We start from the raw sequence: 16,680 nt of genomic DNA on the forward strand, positions 1-16,680 counted from the left end.
CCACTGCGCCTGACCGAGAGTTTTGCTTTGTAAGGGCCTGTGCAAATGCTATTTCCAGGAACCCTCTTTTCTTTATTTTTTGAGACAGTGTCTCACTCTGTCGCCCAGGCTGGAGTGCAGTGGCATGATCTTGGCTCACTGCAACCTCTACCTCCTGGGTTTAAGCAATTCTGCCACCACAGCCTCCTGAGTAGCTGGGATTACAGGGACTCACCACCACACCTGGCTACTTTTTTGTATTTTTAGTAGAGACGGGGTTTCACCATGTTAGCCAGGCTGGTGTCAAACTCTTGACTTCGGCCGGGCGCAGTGGCTCACGCCTGTAATCCCAGCACTTTGGGAGGCCGAGACAGGCGGATCACGAGGTCAGGAGATCGAGACCATCCTGGCTAACACAGTGAAACCCTGTCTCTATTAAAAATACAAAAAATTAGCCGAGCGTGGTGGCAGGCGCTTGTATGTAGTCCCAGCTACTCGGGAGGCTGAGGGAGGAGAATGGCATGAACCCGGGAGGCGGAGCTTATAGTGAGCCGAGATCACGCCACTGCACTCCAGCCTGTGCGACAAAGTGAGACTCCGTCTCAAAAAAAAAACAAAACAAAAAAAACTCTTGACCTCAGGGGATCCACCTGCCTCGGCCTCTCAATGTGCTGGGATTATAGGCGTGAACCACCGTGCCTGGCCTTTTTTTTTCCCCCCCAAAGATGGAGTTTTGCTCGTCACTCAGGCTGGAATGCAATGGCGCAATCTTGGCTCACTGCAACATCTGCCTCCTGGGTTCGAGCAATTCCACCTCAGCCTCCCCAGTAGCTGCAATTACAGGCGCCCACCACCACACCTGGATAATTTTTGTGTTCTTAGTATAGACGGGGTTTCACCATGTTGTCCAGGCTGGTCTCGAACTTCTGACCTCAGGCAGTCTGCCTGCCTTGACCTCCCAAAGTGCTGGGATTACAGGTGTGAGCCACCGTGCCCGGCCCCAGGAGCCCTTTTAATCAGAGTGGTCATGGCAGGGACTTAGACAGTAACATTGACTCTGCAGTGCCGAATGAAGATAGGCCATGGCTAGTGGCATATTTCTTCCATGGGGCCACGCCCCCCCCCCTTTTTTTTTTTTTGAGACAGAGAAGCTCTGTCATCCAGGCTGGAGTGCAGTGGCGCGATCTCAGCGCACTGCAAGCTCCGCCTCCCGGGTTCACGCCATTCTCCCGCCTCAACTTCTGGAGTAGTTGGGACTACAGGCGCCCGCCACCACGCCCAGCTAATTTCTTTTTGTATTTTTAGTAGAGACGGGGTTTCACCATGTTAGCCAGGATGGTCTCGATCTCCTGACCTTGTGATCCACCTGCCTCGGCCTCCCAAAGTGCTGGGATTACAGGCTTGAGCCAGCGCACCCAGCGGGGCCACACTCTTTCCTTCTCTTTTTCTTTGTATATATCAGAGAGAGAAGTGTATCATACACTTAGAACAATGCAAAAGACACATAGAGTTTAAAGAATAATGACAAACACCCCAGCACCCACCACGTTTCTAGTGCCTGAGAAGCCCCATGGGTGTCCATATCGCTTGACACCCAGAGTTAACTGCCATCTCACAAGAATCACTTGAATCCAGGAGGTAGAAGTCATAGTGAACCGAGATTGTGCTACTGAACTCCAGCCTGGGTGATAGAGCGAGACTCCATCTCAAAAAAAAAACTGCCATCTCTTTCTTTGCTGTATATTTATATCACCTATATGGGCAACCCTAAGGAATGTGGTGGTTTTTTTGTTTGTTTGTTTGTTTGTTTTTTTCGAGACGGAGTCTCACTCTGTCACCCAGGGCTGAGTGCAGTGGCGCGATCTCGTCTCACTGCAACCTCCACCTCCGAGGTTCAAGCAGTTATCCTGCTGGGCCTCTGGAGTAGCTGGAATTGCAGTCACATGCCACCACACCCAGCTAATTTTTGATGGAATCTCACTCTGTCTCCGGGGATAGAGTGCAATGGTGCAATCTCGGCCCACTGCAACCTCTGCCTCCTGGGTTCAAGCAATTCTCCTGCCTCAGCCTCCCAAGTAGCTGAGATTATAGGCACCCGCCACTATACCCAGCTAATTTTTTGTATTTTTGTTAGAGACATGGTTTCACCATGTTGGCCAGGCTGGTCTTGAACTCTGACCTCGTGATTAGCCCGCCTTGGCCTCCCAAAGTGCTTGGATTACAGGCGTGAGCCACCACGCCCGGCCTGTATTGTTTAAAATGGTAGCAAGCACACCTAGCTAATTAAGGAGAGGGCAGTGTTGCCACTATTAGGTGAAGGCTCCCAGGAGAGAAGTGGAACAACCTCTGGGTCTCCGGGTTTTGCTTTGGCTTCCCTAAAATTATTCAAGAGCCTCATTTTTTGGTAAGTCAGTAAGCCAAGTTATCCCAGGAGATTGAATCCTGAGAAACAGGAGTTACTCTGTCAGGGTCTCTGGAAGAGGCAGAATAGGCCAGATATAAAATCGAATAAGGTATTATTAGAACACACAATGTGTGTTCTAGACAACCAGGAGGACCTCACTTAGACAAGTTTTGCTTCTCATAGCAGGCTTGACAAAGATATAACAAGGCACATAGCCCATGTGCTCATGGAATGCAGAATATCAACAGGCCATTGTTCATCCAACAGAACTATGGTTGGCTTCTCTCCATTCGACTGCAATAATTCTTTGAGCATCTAACAATAATTCTTTAAACATATAGAAAAAAAAAGCATTTTTTTTTTTTGAGACAAGGTCTTGCTCTGTCACCCAGGCTGGAGTGCAGTGGTGCAATCTCAGCTCACAATCTCCGCCCTGCAGGTTTAACCAGTTCTCGTGCTTCAGCCTCCCAAGTAGCTACTGGCACATGCCACCACACCTGGCTAATTTGTGTGTGTGTGTGTGTGTGTGTGTGTGTGTATATATATATGTATGTATTTTTCTTTAATAGAGATGGGGGTTTCACCATGTTGGCCAGGCTGGTCTCAAATTCCTGACCTCAAGTGATCCACCTGCCTTGGCCTCCCAGAGTACTGGGATTACAGGTGTGAGCTACCACGAAAGCAGAATCATAGTTCTGATTATGAACCATTGGATAGCTCTAGGTTTTATAGAAATGTGTTATTTGTCACGCGCAGTGGCTCATGCCTGTAATCCCAGCACTTTGAGAGGCAGAGATGGGCAGATCACTGAACATTGGGGGTTCGAGACCAGCCTAGCCAACATGGTGAAGCCCCATCTCTACTAAAAATACAAAAATTAGCCAGCATGTTGTCGGGCACCTGTCGTCCCAGCTACTCGGGAGGCTGAGGCAAGTGAATCGCTTGAACCTGGAATGCAGAGGTTGCAGTAAGCCGAGATCGTGCCACTGCACTCCAGCCTGGGTGACAGAGTGAGAGTTTGTCTCAAAAGAAAAATAAGAAATGTGTTCTTTAAAATAGAAGAAAAAGGGGAAAAGCCTTTATTCTTAGCTTCATATACAAAAATCTTTCTAGGACAAGTGTGAGGGTAGGAAGCAGTAGGGAGGTCAGTTTGTACTGATGATGTGCATTTAGACAGTCAGGTGGGCCTCAGTTGGACAAGTTCCTGCTTCTCATAGTGGCATTGACATAGCAGACCAGTAGTCTGTACAGTCAGCATCTGCCTGTATTAGATTAATAAAACACATGGCACATGTGCTCATGGAATAGAAATTATCCATAGGCTTTTGTTCCTATCAGCAAGTACAGACTACAAGGACAGTAGGATGTGACAGGGATGAGAGGTGCACATTCCTTCAGGAAAGAGGCCCCCTTGGGAAGTTCTGTTCAGGTGACCCCTTTGGGAGCAGGGTCTGACTGTCTCTCTCCTCTGCCTATAGAGGAAAGTGGAGTTGTCTTGTAGATGTAAATGACTCTTCCTCTGTTCTGCACAGACTTCTGCTGGATGTGTCTAGGAGATTGGAAGACTCATGGCAGTGAATACTATGAGTGTAGTCGTTACAAGGAGAATCCTGACATTGTGAACCAGAGCCAACAAGCCCAGGCGAGGGAAGCCCTCAAGAAGTACTTATTCTACTTTGAGAGGGTAGGTGTCCTCCCCTGTACCTTCCCCTACAGGGTAGGCTTCTTCCACTTGGCCTGCTGGTGGGATTCCCAGGGGACTGGTAGACAGAGCCAGCCTGTGCACATAGAAGTCAGTGAATGGAGCTCCTGCGGTATCCCTGGGTGCTAGCTCTGTAGATGTGCCTTTCAAGCTCTACAGGGTATATCTCCAGCCAACAGGGAAGGACCTGGTACTGACCTTGGTTGAATGATGGATTGAAGGACAATGAGGGGCCATCAGGCAGTCTTTTCCATCTAGTGCCATCTTTTTTTTTTTTCTTTTTTCAACGTTTTTAATTTTTATTTATTTTTTTCTTTCTGTCCTCACAATCTGTTCCCATAGTATCATCTTAGTAGTCAAATTTGGAAAGCAGTTTCTCCCAGGGAGCCCTTCAGAAGCCCAAAGAGCACCATGCATAATGGTCTCTAATCACAGTAGACCATCAGGGGCCTAGCTTTGCATAGTCGTCAGGGCTGGAGTCCCATTGACCCAGAAGGGTAGAGTGATCTGGTAGGCATACGGCTGTTCTGGACAGGTTAGAAGGATGGACTGAAGAAGACCTGCTCTTGCACTTTGGGGAATAAGTTACAGGAGTCTATGGCCATGTCCTGCCAGCAAGGTGTCTATCCTGAACTCTTGTGTAGACCTCTGCACCTTCGTGGGACTCGTGTGGTTTTCCCCTTCTGTGCCCTGTAGTGGGAAAACCACAACAAAAGCTTGCAGCTTGAGGCACAGACATACCAGCGGATTCACGAGAAGATTCAGGAGAGGGTCATGAACAATCTGGGGACATGGATCGACTGGCAATACCTACAGAATGCTGCCAAGCTCTTGGCCAAGGTATCTACCACTTCACTCATCCTATCCCTGATCCAGTGCCTGGCTCTGTCACAACCTCTGAAAGTGGGAAGCCCTGTTGAAAGAGAGTATTTTAGCACCCTGTGCAGCCTTTCATGCTTCTGCTTGTGGATCTACATCTTCATGTGCTGTGCCCATCAAGGACCCAGTCCTCTGCTGGATGTCCAGGGGATTTATAAGAGTGTTGCACTGCCTCTGCCTGTAGGGAAAACTAGAGCACTTTTCTTCTCCTTTTGTCCTGTGTATGCATCACTCAAAGGAAAATAAAAGATTGTCTGAAGTGCCGGGCGTGGTGGCTCACCCCTGTAATCCCAGCACTTTGGGAAGCCGAGGTGGGCGGATCACTTGAGGTCAGGAGTTTGAGACCAGCCTGGCCAACATGGTGAAACCCCGTCTCTACTAAAAATACAAAAGTTAGCTGGGCATGGGGGCACATGCCTGTAGTTCCAGCTACTTGGGAGGCACGAGAATTGCTTGAACCTAGGAGTTAGAGGCTGCAGTGAGCTGAGATCATTGCACTCCAGTCTGGGTGATAAAGCAAGACTCTGTCTCAAGAAAAAAAAAAAAAAAAGATTGGGCAGGGTGCAGTGTCTCACGCCTATGATCCCAGCACTTTGGAAGGCCAAAGCAGATGGATTGCTTGAGCCCAGGAGTTTGAGACCAGCCTGGGCAACATGAGAAAACCCCATCTCTACAAAAAAATACAAAAATTCGCCTGGTCTGGTGATGCACTCCTGTAGTCCTGGCTACTTGGAAGGCTGATGTGGGAGGATCGCTTGAGTCTGGGAGGCAGAGTTTGCAGTGAGTGGGAATCGCACCACTGCATTCCAGCCTAGGCATCAGAATGAAACCTTGTTTCAAAAAAAAAAAAAAAGGTTGTCTTTGGCTAAGCATTGAGATAGATGTGTTGACTCTGATGTCCTACTCAAGAGGGAAAAGCTATTGAGGCAGCTGCTGGTAATCACTTTGTAAAAGAAACTGGGTGTTCTGTGACCATTGTTGTTTGTTTGTTTTTTCCCCATATCTTTTCACAATTCATCTCTATTTGGCTTGGTATAATTTCTTTCAGGCCCATACCTATAGAGCTAAGCTCATTTGCATGTGGAGGGTAGGAATTGTAAGAGCCACCTGAGATGCAGGTAGCTTAGAATCACAGACACAGGTCCCTTCTCTCCTGTTGCAGTGTCGATACACCCTGCAGTACACCTACCCATATGCATATTACATGGAGTCCGGACCCAGGAAGAAGCTGGTAAGGCAAAGCAATTTTTCTACTCTGTCCTGTTAGCCTCAAAGGTGCCCTTCTCTACCAGCACTTTGCAGGAGAGTGAGGACCAGACCCTGGTCATTGGGAGGGCAAAGTTAAAACTCTAATTGCAAAATTCCACTTCTACTCTGGGCACCTCCAAAATATATCTCAGGTGCTGTTATTTTGTGTAATGTAAGACACATGCACCTAATCCTCTGAACAACTATATTTAAAGGGCGATTGGCTAAAAAGGTCTGTGGCCAGTGGGAGGCCACTAGTGCCCATGCTTGGGAGGGATATTTAGCATGCATGTCCTTAAGATATATTTGACTGTTTTATACCTTGTTTAATTCTTCATCTTAGAGTTGAATTTGAATATGAATTTATTGTTACTACCAGTAACAATACTTTTTTTTTTTTTTTTTTGAGACGGAGTCTCGCTCTGTCTCCCAGGCTGGAGTGCAGTGGCCGGATCTCAGCTCACTGCAAGCTCCGCCTCCCGGGTTTACGCTATTCTCCTGCCTCAGCCTCCCGAGTAGCTGGGACTACAGGCGCCCGCCACCTTGCCCGGCTAGTTTTTTGTATTTTTTAGTAGAGGCGGGGTTTCACCGTGTTAGCCAGGATGGTCTCTATCTCCTGACCTCGTAATCCGCCCGTCTCGGCCTCCCAAAGTGCTGGGATTACAGGCATGAGCCACCGCGCCCGGCCCAATAAATGTTAATAAACTAGTAATTCACATTTTTGTTTAAATGCTGGAAAACAGAAAAGCATTTACATTGTCTGGAAAGAAATTACCACTGTCAGCATTTTCCAGCCTTTTAAAATTAATATTGTGTATATATAATCAAGGTTATATATAAAAAACAACATTTTATTGTTATAAAGTTTATTGTTATAGCTGTTATGATTTACCCGCCTGGTAAATACCATTTTGTTAATGGTTGCATAAATGTGTCATCATGATTGTACCATCACTTGGGACATTTATTCTTTGTTTCGCTACTATAAATAGTACATTGAGGAACATTTTTGTGCATAAAGCTGTATCTTCTTAGATGTATAATTACTAAGTAAGTTTGAGTAGTTTTAAGGCTCTTGATTTGCAGAAGGACTAGAAAAAAATGAAGTGATAGTGTCTGAGTATATTCGTTTGACTTATTTTTTTTTTTTTTTTTTTTTTCTGGAGACAGAGTCTCGCTCTGTCGCCCAGGCTGGAGTGCAGTGGCCGGATCTCGGCTCACTGCAAGCTCTGTCTCCCGGGTTCCCGCCATTCTCCTGCCTCAGCCTCCCGAGTAGCTGGGACTACAGGCGCCCGCCACCTCGCCCGGCTAGTTTTTTGTATTTTTTAGTAGAGACGGGGTTTCACCGTGTTAGCCAGGATGGTCTCGATCTCCTGACCTCGTGATCCGCCCGTCTCGGCCTCCCAAAGTGCTGGGATTACAGGCTTGAGCCACCGCGCCCGGCTCGTTTGACTTATTTTTTACAGCATCCATTCCCTTTCATGTTGGGAGTGTTCTCTTTAGTGACTTAAATTCTTCCCCTTCCTTTGGGAGTGTGGAGGGTGGAGTGGACCTTTTAGGGGTGGAGGGTGAGTGTGGCCTTGCTGTTTGGATAGCCTTTTGTTTGGATTCTGGCTCTGGGCACAGGGAATAACACTGCTTTCTGAGGACAGTATCAGGATTGTCTGTAGTTCTTGAGCCTGAGGTGCTGCATGTGCCCACCCTGTGTACAGGCCCTGCCCCAGCCATAGCCCACTCACCTTTTGACCCTCCTGCTCTGCCTATGCAGTTTGAATACCAGCAGGCTCAGCTGGAGGCTGAGATCGAAAACCTCTCATGGAAAGTGGAGCGTGCAGACAGCTATGACAGAGGGGTAAGTGCCTACTGTCCTCTTGGATTCTATATTGCAGGTAAAGGAGGACTGACCTGGTAATAGGTGACAGGGTTGTTGGCTTATGCATTGGAAGCTGCTGCTAAGAATGGGAAGGGCGGTGTTTTTTACTCCTTGGAGGTCCTGGAGGGTGTTTGTGGCTTTGGCTACTCCTTGCTCCCAGGCCTGGGCCATGCAAGCATACACCTTGTTTCTCTGATGCAGGACTTGGAGAACCAGATGCATATAGCGGAGCAGCGGAGGAGAACCCTGCTGAAAGATTTCCATGACACCTAAGTTGGGATGTGGATGTGCCGGGGTGAGGAAGATGTGGCCACAAGGTCTCCCGGCTGCCATACTGCATGCTGCAGGCTCTGCCTTTCATGACCCCAGGCGACAGCCAGGGCCCCACTCCTGAGAGACACTGGCAACACCTCTTAGTTGATTTTTGTTTTCTTCTCTTTTCACTTTTTGTTTCTACCAGGGTAGAGGCCATGTTGAACTGGCCTCTTTTCAGGACTTTTATTTCCCCCTGGATGGTTGTTGGGAGGGAGGGAACGTGTTTTCTGAATGGCTATTAATAGTATTAGATCATTACAACTTATGTAACTTTCAAAGGTTGTACAATTATACCAAAAAAAAAAAAAAAAAAAAAAACAAAGGCAAACTATAGGATAACACAGAGCCCTTTTTGAAAATAAATTGGCGTTGGAGTGTTTTACCCTCTAGCTCTTTTACTTAGAATGTAACATATGCTGCCTACCCACCTGAAAATGTCTGTACTGCAAGAGGGCCTTTGGCCTCTGCTTTCCAGATTCACATTTGTTTGGCCAGAGTTGGAGTCCTAAAGGAAGAGCATGGGTGGCAGATGGCAGGGAATTAAACTGGCCTGTGCAGTGGGCACGGAGCACAAGGAGTCACAGCATGCCTCCTGCCTTACCATGGTGGTACGGAGACAGTTCAGAACATGGTCTTCTTACCACAGGGTGTTGTTGTCTCTGGTGGTGCTGCATGTCTGTGGCTCACCTTTATTCTTGAAACTGAGGTTTACCTGGATCTGGCTACTGAGGCTAGAGCCCACAGCAGAATGGGGGTGGGCCTGTGGCCCCCCAAACTAGGGGGCATAGGTTCATCACAGCATTTCCTTTTGTCTCCTAAAGATAGGGATCTACTTTTGAAGGGAATTGTTCCTCCCAAATAAATTTGCTTTACCTTGGTCCTTTCTTTTGTGCCAGTATTCAAGTGGTATAGCTCTGAGCAGGGTCACATTTGGCCAAACTTGACACTGTCTTGCTGCACTCTCCTTTGGCAAACATCAGGGTCAGAATTCAGGATAGCCTTCCCTAGGGCACTGGCCTTTCTGGTACGGGGACCACGTTTTCACAGGTTATTTTCGTGTTACCTGGAGCGTGTCCAGAGGCTGCTCTGAGGCTGAGGTGTGTTCCCCCTTGCCTGGTTCCAGCTGTCAGAGGGATACCATCCTAGGGTCTGGGAGTCCAAGGCCATGGGACTCCTTGGTTTGTGGTCTCAGATCCTGTACTAAGAAGGGTCTGGCCAGAGGAACAGACCAGTTTTCGCACAGTGAAGTGCAAGGGAACAAGTGGTTTGCCTGGTGTCCTACCTGTCCTGAACCTGGTCCTGTGGGCCATTGAAAAGTTAGATCTGTGATCTCTGGGGTTTTTGTGGCTTTGTTCAATGCTTCCACTCTAGGGCAGGTAGAGCAGTCTATACTCTCCCACACCTGCTTGACCTCCAGGGAGAGCTGATATACAGAGATCTGTGAATATTATGATAGAAATTATTTGGTATTCGTATATTTCACCTGCAAGTCAGCAATTTCCCAGGTACCATGTAAGCTATAAAACAGTCATTCTTAAAGACACAGGATAGCTGTGACTCATGGAATCATGAGATCCATGGCTGGTTGCAGGTTCCCTTTCTCCTTCCTCAGGTTTTGTCTCTTCCTGTGTTGTCCCCAGCAAGGGAGAGACTGTGGGGTGGATTGGGAGAACAAATTAGGAGTATAGCGGATGAACCCAGAATGGAACAGTGGGGCGCTAACTGAACGAGGAGAGTACCTGCTGCAGGACCTGGAGGTCAGGTGTGAATGCTCTATTGGCACAAGGAATAAATATCCTGGCGTCTGGAGCCTTTACCTCTCCATCAAGTCCTTCCTGTGATACTGCCATGGCACGGGATCTGAGTTGCAGCTCTGCACCCTAAATCACACCCTGGGCATTGTCTGGGCTGCAGGGCTGCCAGATTCTGCACTTGTGTCTAGCTGTGGCCCTGGATGCTGGAGCTGCAGGGTTTTCTGTGCTCAGACTGTAGCCTGTAGCTCTTGGCCTGTGTAGAGCCCCCTCCTGTGCCCCCAGTGTCTGTTGTTTGTCAACATCATCAGGAAGATGGGAAAGGTCAGGCAGAATTTTTCTGCCCTACAAAGGGTAGAAGAGAAAGGACACAGTATTTTCATGAATTTACCATATCTCTTTGTTTTTCTTCAAAGAAAAAGTTAATTGAGGCAGTGTCATCTGCTCAAAGTTGAGTGGTTTATTCACAATAAACTGTAAGTTTCTGATTATAAAAATGTGTCCAGAGTGTTTCTTCATGGGGTCTAGGTAGTCTTCTGAGCCCACAGGGGTCTGGCCAGTGAACACCAGAGGAGTGCCTTCCTATCAGTCAGCCCCTTCTTCCAGAGGGCTGGGGAGGCCCCAGTGGCCAAATTCGGCTCTGTTTTCCCTTTCTGGCTGTTGGGGGAGAGGGCACCTGTGATCCCTGTGGAATGAAGTAGAAAATCCTGGCAGTTTTCAGCTCTCCTCTCCTTCCCTGGGTTGTACAGGCTGAATCATTCCCCATCACAAACAGATCCCAGGGTTGTGGTAGGGTACTGATATAAATGTCCCAACCCCCCCCCCCATTCTAAGACCTCTGGGCCCCTCCAAAGTAGACATGAGAATGTAGGGCTGTGGAGTATGGCAGGGCGAACTCTAGCTTCACGGGAGCCCTGAGGGTTGTGAAGAGACAACTTGGGGCAGAAACAAGTGTAGAGTCTAATCTCAAGGGTGAAGGACAGGAAATGAGGTTTGGATTAAGGGGTCCACATTTGTGGTGTCAGAAGTGGCAATAGTGTCAGTGGTAAGTAGCTCAAGGGTAGAGTGGAGGCTCCATAGCTGTGGGCAACAAGCACAGGGCACCTGTGGCTAGAACAGACCTCATACATTGCCAGTCTGAACTCCGCAGCTCTTCCTGTGGACCTCAGGTGTGCCAAGCCCTACGCTTGGCACCTGGGCATACAGTGGTATGCAAGTGATTCATGTGCTTTACCTTCCAGGAGCTTCTGGTCCATGGGGGACACAGAAGGAATTGATCACTAGTGAATGTTTTTTGTTTTGAGACAGTCTCGCTCTATTGCCCAGACTGTAGTATAGTGGCATGATTTCTGCTCACTGCAGCCTCCACTCCTGGGCTCAAACATCATTCTGCTTCAGCCCTCCGAGTAGCTGGGACTAGTGTGTGCCACCTTGCTCCCCTAATTTTTATATTTTTTTGTAGAGACAGGGTCTTGCCATGTTGCCCAGACTGGTCTCAAACTCCTGAGTTCAAGCTGTCTTCCTGGCTTGGCCTCCCAAAGTGCTGGGATTACAGGCATAAGCCACTGCGCCCAGTCCACTAGTGAATGTTTGTACTGGAGCAGCTAGGCCAGGAGCCAAGGACCACCCATGCTCAGGGCCACTCCTGCAGACGACTGGGTCCAGGGTACTATGGCCTTGGTACCATAGCCTTGGCAATCCTAAAAAGAGACAAGATAGCACCTTCTAGCGAAGTCAAGAGGAGGGATTTTCCATGTAGCCCACAGGGGTCCACACAATAAGCATCTGAGCATCTCCTGTATAATGGGCTCTGCTTGGGGCGGGATAGAAAGGGATAGAAGTGGGACCTCACAAGACAATCACATTAACATTAACTGAGAACATACCCATTTAGTCCTCACAGCAGCCGCTTGAGGTAGGTGCTGTCATCATCCACATTACACAGCCACTTAAAATAAGAGCTAGGGGACTCGCGTGGTTGCTCATGCCTATAATCCCAGCACTTCAGGAGGCTGAGACTGGAGAATTGCTTGAGCTCCAGGAGTTCATGACCAGCCTGGATGACATAGGGAGACCTCTTCCTACGAAAATAAATAAATAAAAATCAGCTGGGTGTGGTGCTGCACACCTGTAATCCCAGCTACTTGGGAGGCTGAGCTAGGAGGATTGCTTGGACCTGCGGGATAGGTGCTGCAGTAAGCCATGATCACACCACTGCACTCCAGTCTCGGTGACAGAGCAAGACACTGTCTTAAAAACAATCCGGGCACGGTGGCTCACGTCTGTAATCCCAGCACTTTGGGAGGTCGAGGGGGGTGGATCACCTGTGGTCAGGAGTTCGAGACCAGCCTGACCAACATGGTGAAACCCCGTCTCTATTAAAATAAACAAAAAAAGCCAGACATGGTGGTGGATGCCTGTAATCTCAGCTACTCTAGAGGCTGAGGCAGGGGAATAGCTTGAACCCAGGAGGCAGAGGTTGCAGTGAGCTGAGATTGCACCACTGCACTCCAGCCTGGGCGCAACAGAGCGAGACTCCATCTCAAAAAAAAAAAAGGCCGGGCATGGTGGCTCAAGAGTGTAATCCCAGCACTTTGGGAGACCGAGGCAGGCGGATCACAAGGTCAGGAGATCAAGACCATCCTGGCTAACACAGTGAAACCCCATCTCTACTACAAAAAAAAAAAAAAAAAAAAAAAAAAAAAAAATTAGCTGGGCGTAGTGGCAGGCGCCTGTAGTCCCAGCTACTCGGGAGGCTGAGGCAGGAGAAGCGTGAACCTGGGAGGCGGAGCTTGCAGTGAGCCGAGATTGGGCCACTGCACTCCAGCCTGGGTGACAGAGCGAGACTCTGTCTCAAAAAGAAAAAGAAAAAAGAACACAGATAAATAGAAGGCCTGGATTTGGTAGTGTGTACTGCCATGGCATCAAAGGACCAGGCTTTTAAAAGACAGAAATTCTGGTTTCTGATGTGGTTGTGAAATTCCCACAGCTGACAGCAGATGGAGCAGCCCTGCAACCTGCTTGCTTTCTGTTTTCTGGCAATGAGCTATCAGTACCTTTGCTTAGTGATAGGCCTAACTCAGGTAATAGGTGTAAGAATGGAGTTCAGGAAAATAGGTTAAGCAAAGTACAGATTTTATGGTGATCAAATTCTAGTTTTTAAAAGACTAGAGGGGCCGGGTGTGGTGAGTCATGCCTGTAATCCAGCACTTTGGGAGGCTGAGGTGGGCGGATCACAAGGTCAGGAGTTTGAGACCAACCTGGCCAACACGGTAAAACCTCATCTCTACTAAAAATATAAAAATTAGCTGGGCGTGGCCGGTCGCGGTGGCTCAAGCCTGTAATCCAGCACTTTGGGAGGCCGAGACGGGCGGATCACAACGTCAGGAGATCGAGACTAGCCTGGCTAACACAGTGAAACCCCGTCTCTACTAAAAAAATACAAAAAACTAGCCGGGCGAGGTGGCGGGCGCCTGTAGTCCCAGCTACTGGGGAGGCTGAGGCAGGAGAATGGCGTAGACCCGGGAGGCGGAGCTTGCAGTGAGCTGAGATCCGGCCACTGCACTCCAGCCTGGGTGACAGAGCGAGACTCCGTCTTAAAAAAAAAAAAAAAAATTAGCCGGGCGTGGTGGCACGCACCTGTAATCCCAGCTACTTGGGAGGCTGAGGCAGGAGAATTGCTTGAACCCAGGAGGCGCGGAGGTGGCAGTGAGCCGAGATCGAGCCACTGCACTCCTGCCTGGGCGACAGAGCAAGACTCTGTCTTGGGGAGGAAAAAAGGCTAGAGGGAAATAGTCTCAATTTCATTCCAAAAAAGGTATGTGAAAACCATGAGATCCTTGGTAAAATTGTGGTTCTGTTGGTTGGTATTTATTATATTTAAGAATTTAGGAGATTTGGGCTGGATGCGGTGGCTTATGCCTGTAAGCCCAGCACTTTGTGAGGCTGAGGTGGGTGGAACACCTGAGGTCATGAGTTTGAGACCAGCCTGGCCAACATAGTGAAACCCTGTCTCTACTAAAAATGCAAAAATTAGCCGGGCATTGTGGTGGGCACCTGTAGTCCCAGCTACTTGGGAGGCTGAGGCAGGAGAATTGCTTGAACCTGGGAGGCAGAGGTTGTAGTGAGCCGAGATTGTGCCACTGCACTCCAGCCTAGGCAACAGAGCAAGACTCCATCTCAAAAGAAAAAAAGCCAGACATTGTGGTACAGCACCTGTAATCCCAGCTACTTGGGAGGCTGAGGCAGGAGAATCGCTTGAACCAGGGAGGTGGAGGTTGCAATGAACTGAGATTGCGCCACTGTACTCCAGTCTGGGCAAAAGAGTGAGACTCTGGCCGGGCGCGGTGGCTCAAGCCTGTAATCCCAGCACTTTGGGAGGCCGAGACGGGTGGATCACGAGGTCAGGAGATCGAGACCATCCTGGCTAACACGGTGAAACCCCGTCTCTACTAAAAATACAAAAAACTAGCCGGGCGAGGTGGCGGGCGCCTGTAGTCCCAGCTACTCGGGAGGCTGAGGCAGGAGAATGGCGTAAACCCGGGAGGCGGAGCTTGCAGTGAGCTGAGATCTGGCCACTGCACTCCAGCCTGGGCGACAGAGCGAGACTCCGCCTAAAAAAAAAAAAAAAAAAAAAAAAAGAGTGAGACTCGGTCTCAAAAAAAGAAAAAAAAAGAATTTAAGTGATTCATATGATTTTAGAAAATCTGACTTGTTTCTATCGTACTACTACTCAGAAATTGAGAGACTTTTGGCCTAACTAGGGTGGATTAATGATAAGCTGCAGGGAATTTGAACAGTCTTAAATTGGTAATAGAATTTTCATCTATTCGAATCAGAAACATTTCTTTAGCAGCAATTACATTTATTTTAGAATTCATTTTAGTGGGGAGGGGCAGGTCTTCACTGCCTTGGCCTCTGCCTCTGCAGAAGTCCAGGCCTCCCTGGTTGCCTTCAGAGCTGTAAGTTCCCACTCCATCTGAAGTGAAATACTGGGCTGCTGGTGTGTGTAGTTAGCACCCCAGCCTTGGCTAAGCCACAAGACCTCCCATTGCTGCCTGTTCCCTTTCTGTCTGGAAACAGAAACTCTCCTTTTGTGAAGCAGTGTTCATCTATCCTATCCTAAGGAGATTGACCAAAGTGGTCCCTGAGGGTGGCTGGATTAGTGGATGCCCACATGTGCTTGAATCGTGAAAACAGCCACTCTGTGTAAAGTCTTGGGAAAAAGGCTGGGTGGTGTGGCTCACGCCTGTAATCCCAGCAGTTTGGGAGGCCGAGGTGGGCGGGTCACTTGAGGTCAGCAGTTGGAGACCAGCCTGGCCAACATGGTGAAACCGTGTCTCTACTAAAAATACAAAAAAAGCCGGGCATGGTGGCTCATGCCTGTAATCCCAGCACTTTGGGAGGCCAAGACAGACAGATCACGGGTCAGGAGATTGAGACCATCCTGGCTGACATGGTGAAACCCTGTCTCTACTAAAAATACAAAAAAAATTAGCCAGGTGTGGTGGCGGGTGCCTGTAGTCCCAGCTACTTGGGAGGCTGAGGCTGGAGAATGGCGTAAACCTGGGAGGCGAAGCTTGCAGTGAGCTGAGATTGTGCCACTGCACTCCAGCCTGGGCGACACAGCAAGATTCCATTTCAAAAAAACAAAAACAAAAAAAAATACAATAAAAAAATAATAAAAATACAAAAAAAAAAAAATTGGCCCGCCATGGTGGCGCATGCCTGTAGTTTCAGCTATTCGGTAGGCTGAGGCAGGAGAATCGCTTGAACCCGGGAGGCAGAGGTTGCAGTGAGCCAAGATCGCGCCACTGCACTCCAGCCTGGACGACAGAGTGAGACTCCGTCACACACACACAAAAAAAATCTTGGAAGAAAGAAGTGGGCCTGCCCTTGGAGCCCCTGGCCTGCCTTGACTTGAGGGGACTAGAAAATGCAGACTATGCTTTGCTGTGGGGAAGGGAGAGGAGATGGGAGAAGAGGTAGGGGCGTCTTACCAGGGTAGGGAGAAACCACCAGTGTGACCTGCCTTAAAAGTGTTGCTCTTGCCTCCAAGTCCACCTCAGGGAGTGGGGTCAGCTTCTGCCCTGAGGGCGTGTAGTAATCTCTTCCTGAGGATAACCAGCTCTCGAAGAGCAGGGATTCCTTGGCACTTGACCACTGGTAGGTATGTCTTCCCCCCACCCCGTTTTTGGTGATAATCTGTTTAATTTTTCTCTGAGGTAATGGTGTCTCGGTTGTGGAAGAGTCCCTTCCCGCCTCTTCACACGTGCCAGCTTTGATGCAAGGAGTGTTTCATACACCTGAGCACTGGCTCATTCCTGCGGGTTGCCATGGGGGGCTCACCTTCCTGATGCCAGGGCTCCTCCAGGATGCACTCTCTGACTGCCTATGCAACCCTGCATATCAGGCAGCTTCTTCCTAAGGCCTGCCTCACTCCGGCAGGACTCCCCGGGAGATCCGGACCGACCGCCAAACCGAGCTCCAAGAACGCTTGCAAGGAGACTGTGGGTCCTACCCTATCGCC

General features: G+C 48.9%; 1 protein-coding gene and 1 long non-coding RNA gene across 47 annotated transcripts in view; one reads left to right on the plus strand and one right to left on the minus strand.

Moving 5' to 3' along the window:
- Window positions 1-10,648, plus strand: part of ARIH2 (ariadne RBR E3 ubiquitin protein ligase 2) — a 72,093-nt gene extending 61,445 nt beyond the window's left edge. For 27 of the 42 annotated variants that reach the window (XM_077992767.1, XM_077992768.1, XM_077992782.1 and 24 more), the window contains 5 exons: window positions 3,916-4,067; window positions 4,782-4,925; window positions 6,127-6,195; window positions 7,981-8,064; window positions 8,287-10,648. In XM_077992767.1, coding sequence (XP_077848893.1) covers window positions 3,916-4,067; window positions 4,782-4,925; window positions 6,127-6,195; window positions 7,981-8,064; window positions 8,287-8,358 — 521 coding nt within the window. In that variant the 3' untranslated portion in view covers window positions 8,359-10,648. Of the gene's footprint in view, window positions 1-3,915; window positions 4,068-4,781; window positions 4,926-6,105; window positions 6,196-7,980; window positions 8,065-8,286 lie in introns of all 42 variants that reach the window. The other 15 variants (XM_077992780.1, XM_077992773.1, XM_015130962.3 and 12 more) reach the window with 2 other exon arrangements.
- LOC106996921 (uncharacterized) lies at window positions 10,594-16,660 on the minus strand. 5 transcript variants are annotated; one of them, XR_001443019.3, is made up of 3 exons: window positions 16,500-16,660; window positions 12,038-12,232; window positions 10,594-10,836 (listed from the first exon to the last, which is right to left on the minus strand). It is a non-coding gene; the product is annotated as an uncharacterized LOC106996921 (long non-coding RNA). The 5 variants fall into 5 exon arrangements; XR_013413937.1 differs by having other exon boundaries at window positions 10,594-11,851; XR_013413938.1 differs by having other exon boundaries at window positions 10,594-11,851; window positions 16,151-16,660.
- Between the last annotated feature and the right edge of the window lie 20 nt (window positions 16,661-16,680).

Source organism: Macaca mulatta, chromosome 2 (genome assembly GCF_049350105.2).
Source record: "Macaca mulatta isolate MMU2019108-1 chromosome 2, T2T-MMU8v2.0, whole genome shotgun sequence".
NCBI classification, from domain to species: domain Eukaryota; kingdom Metazoa; phylum Chordata; class Mammalia; order Primates; family Cercopithecidae; genus Macaca; species Macaca mulatta.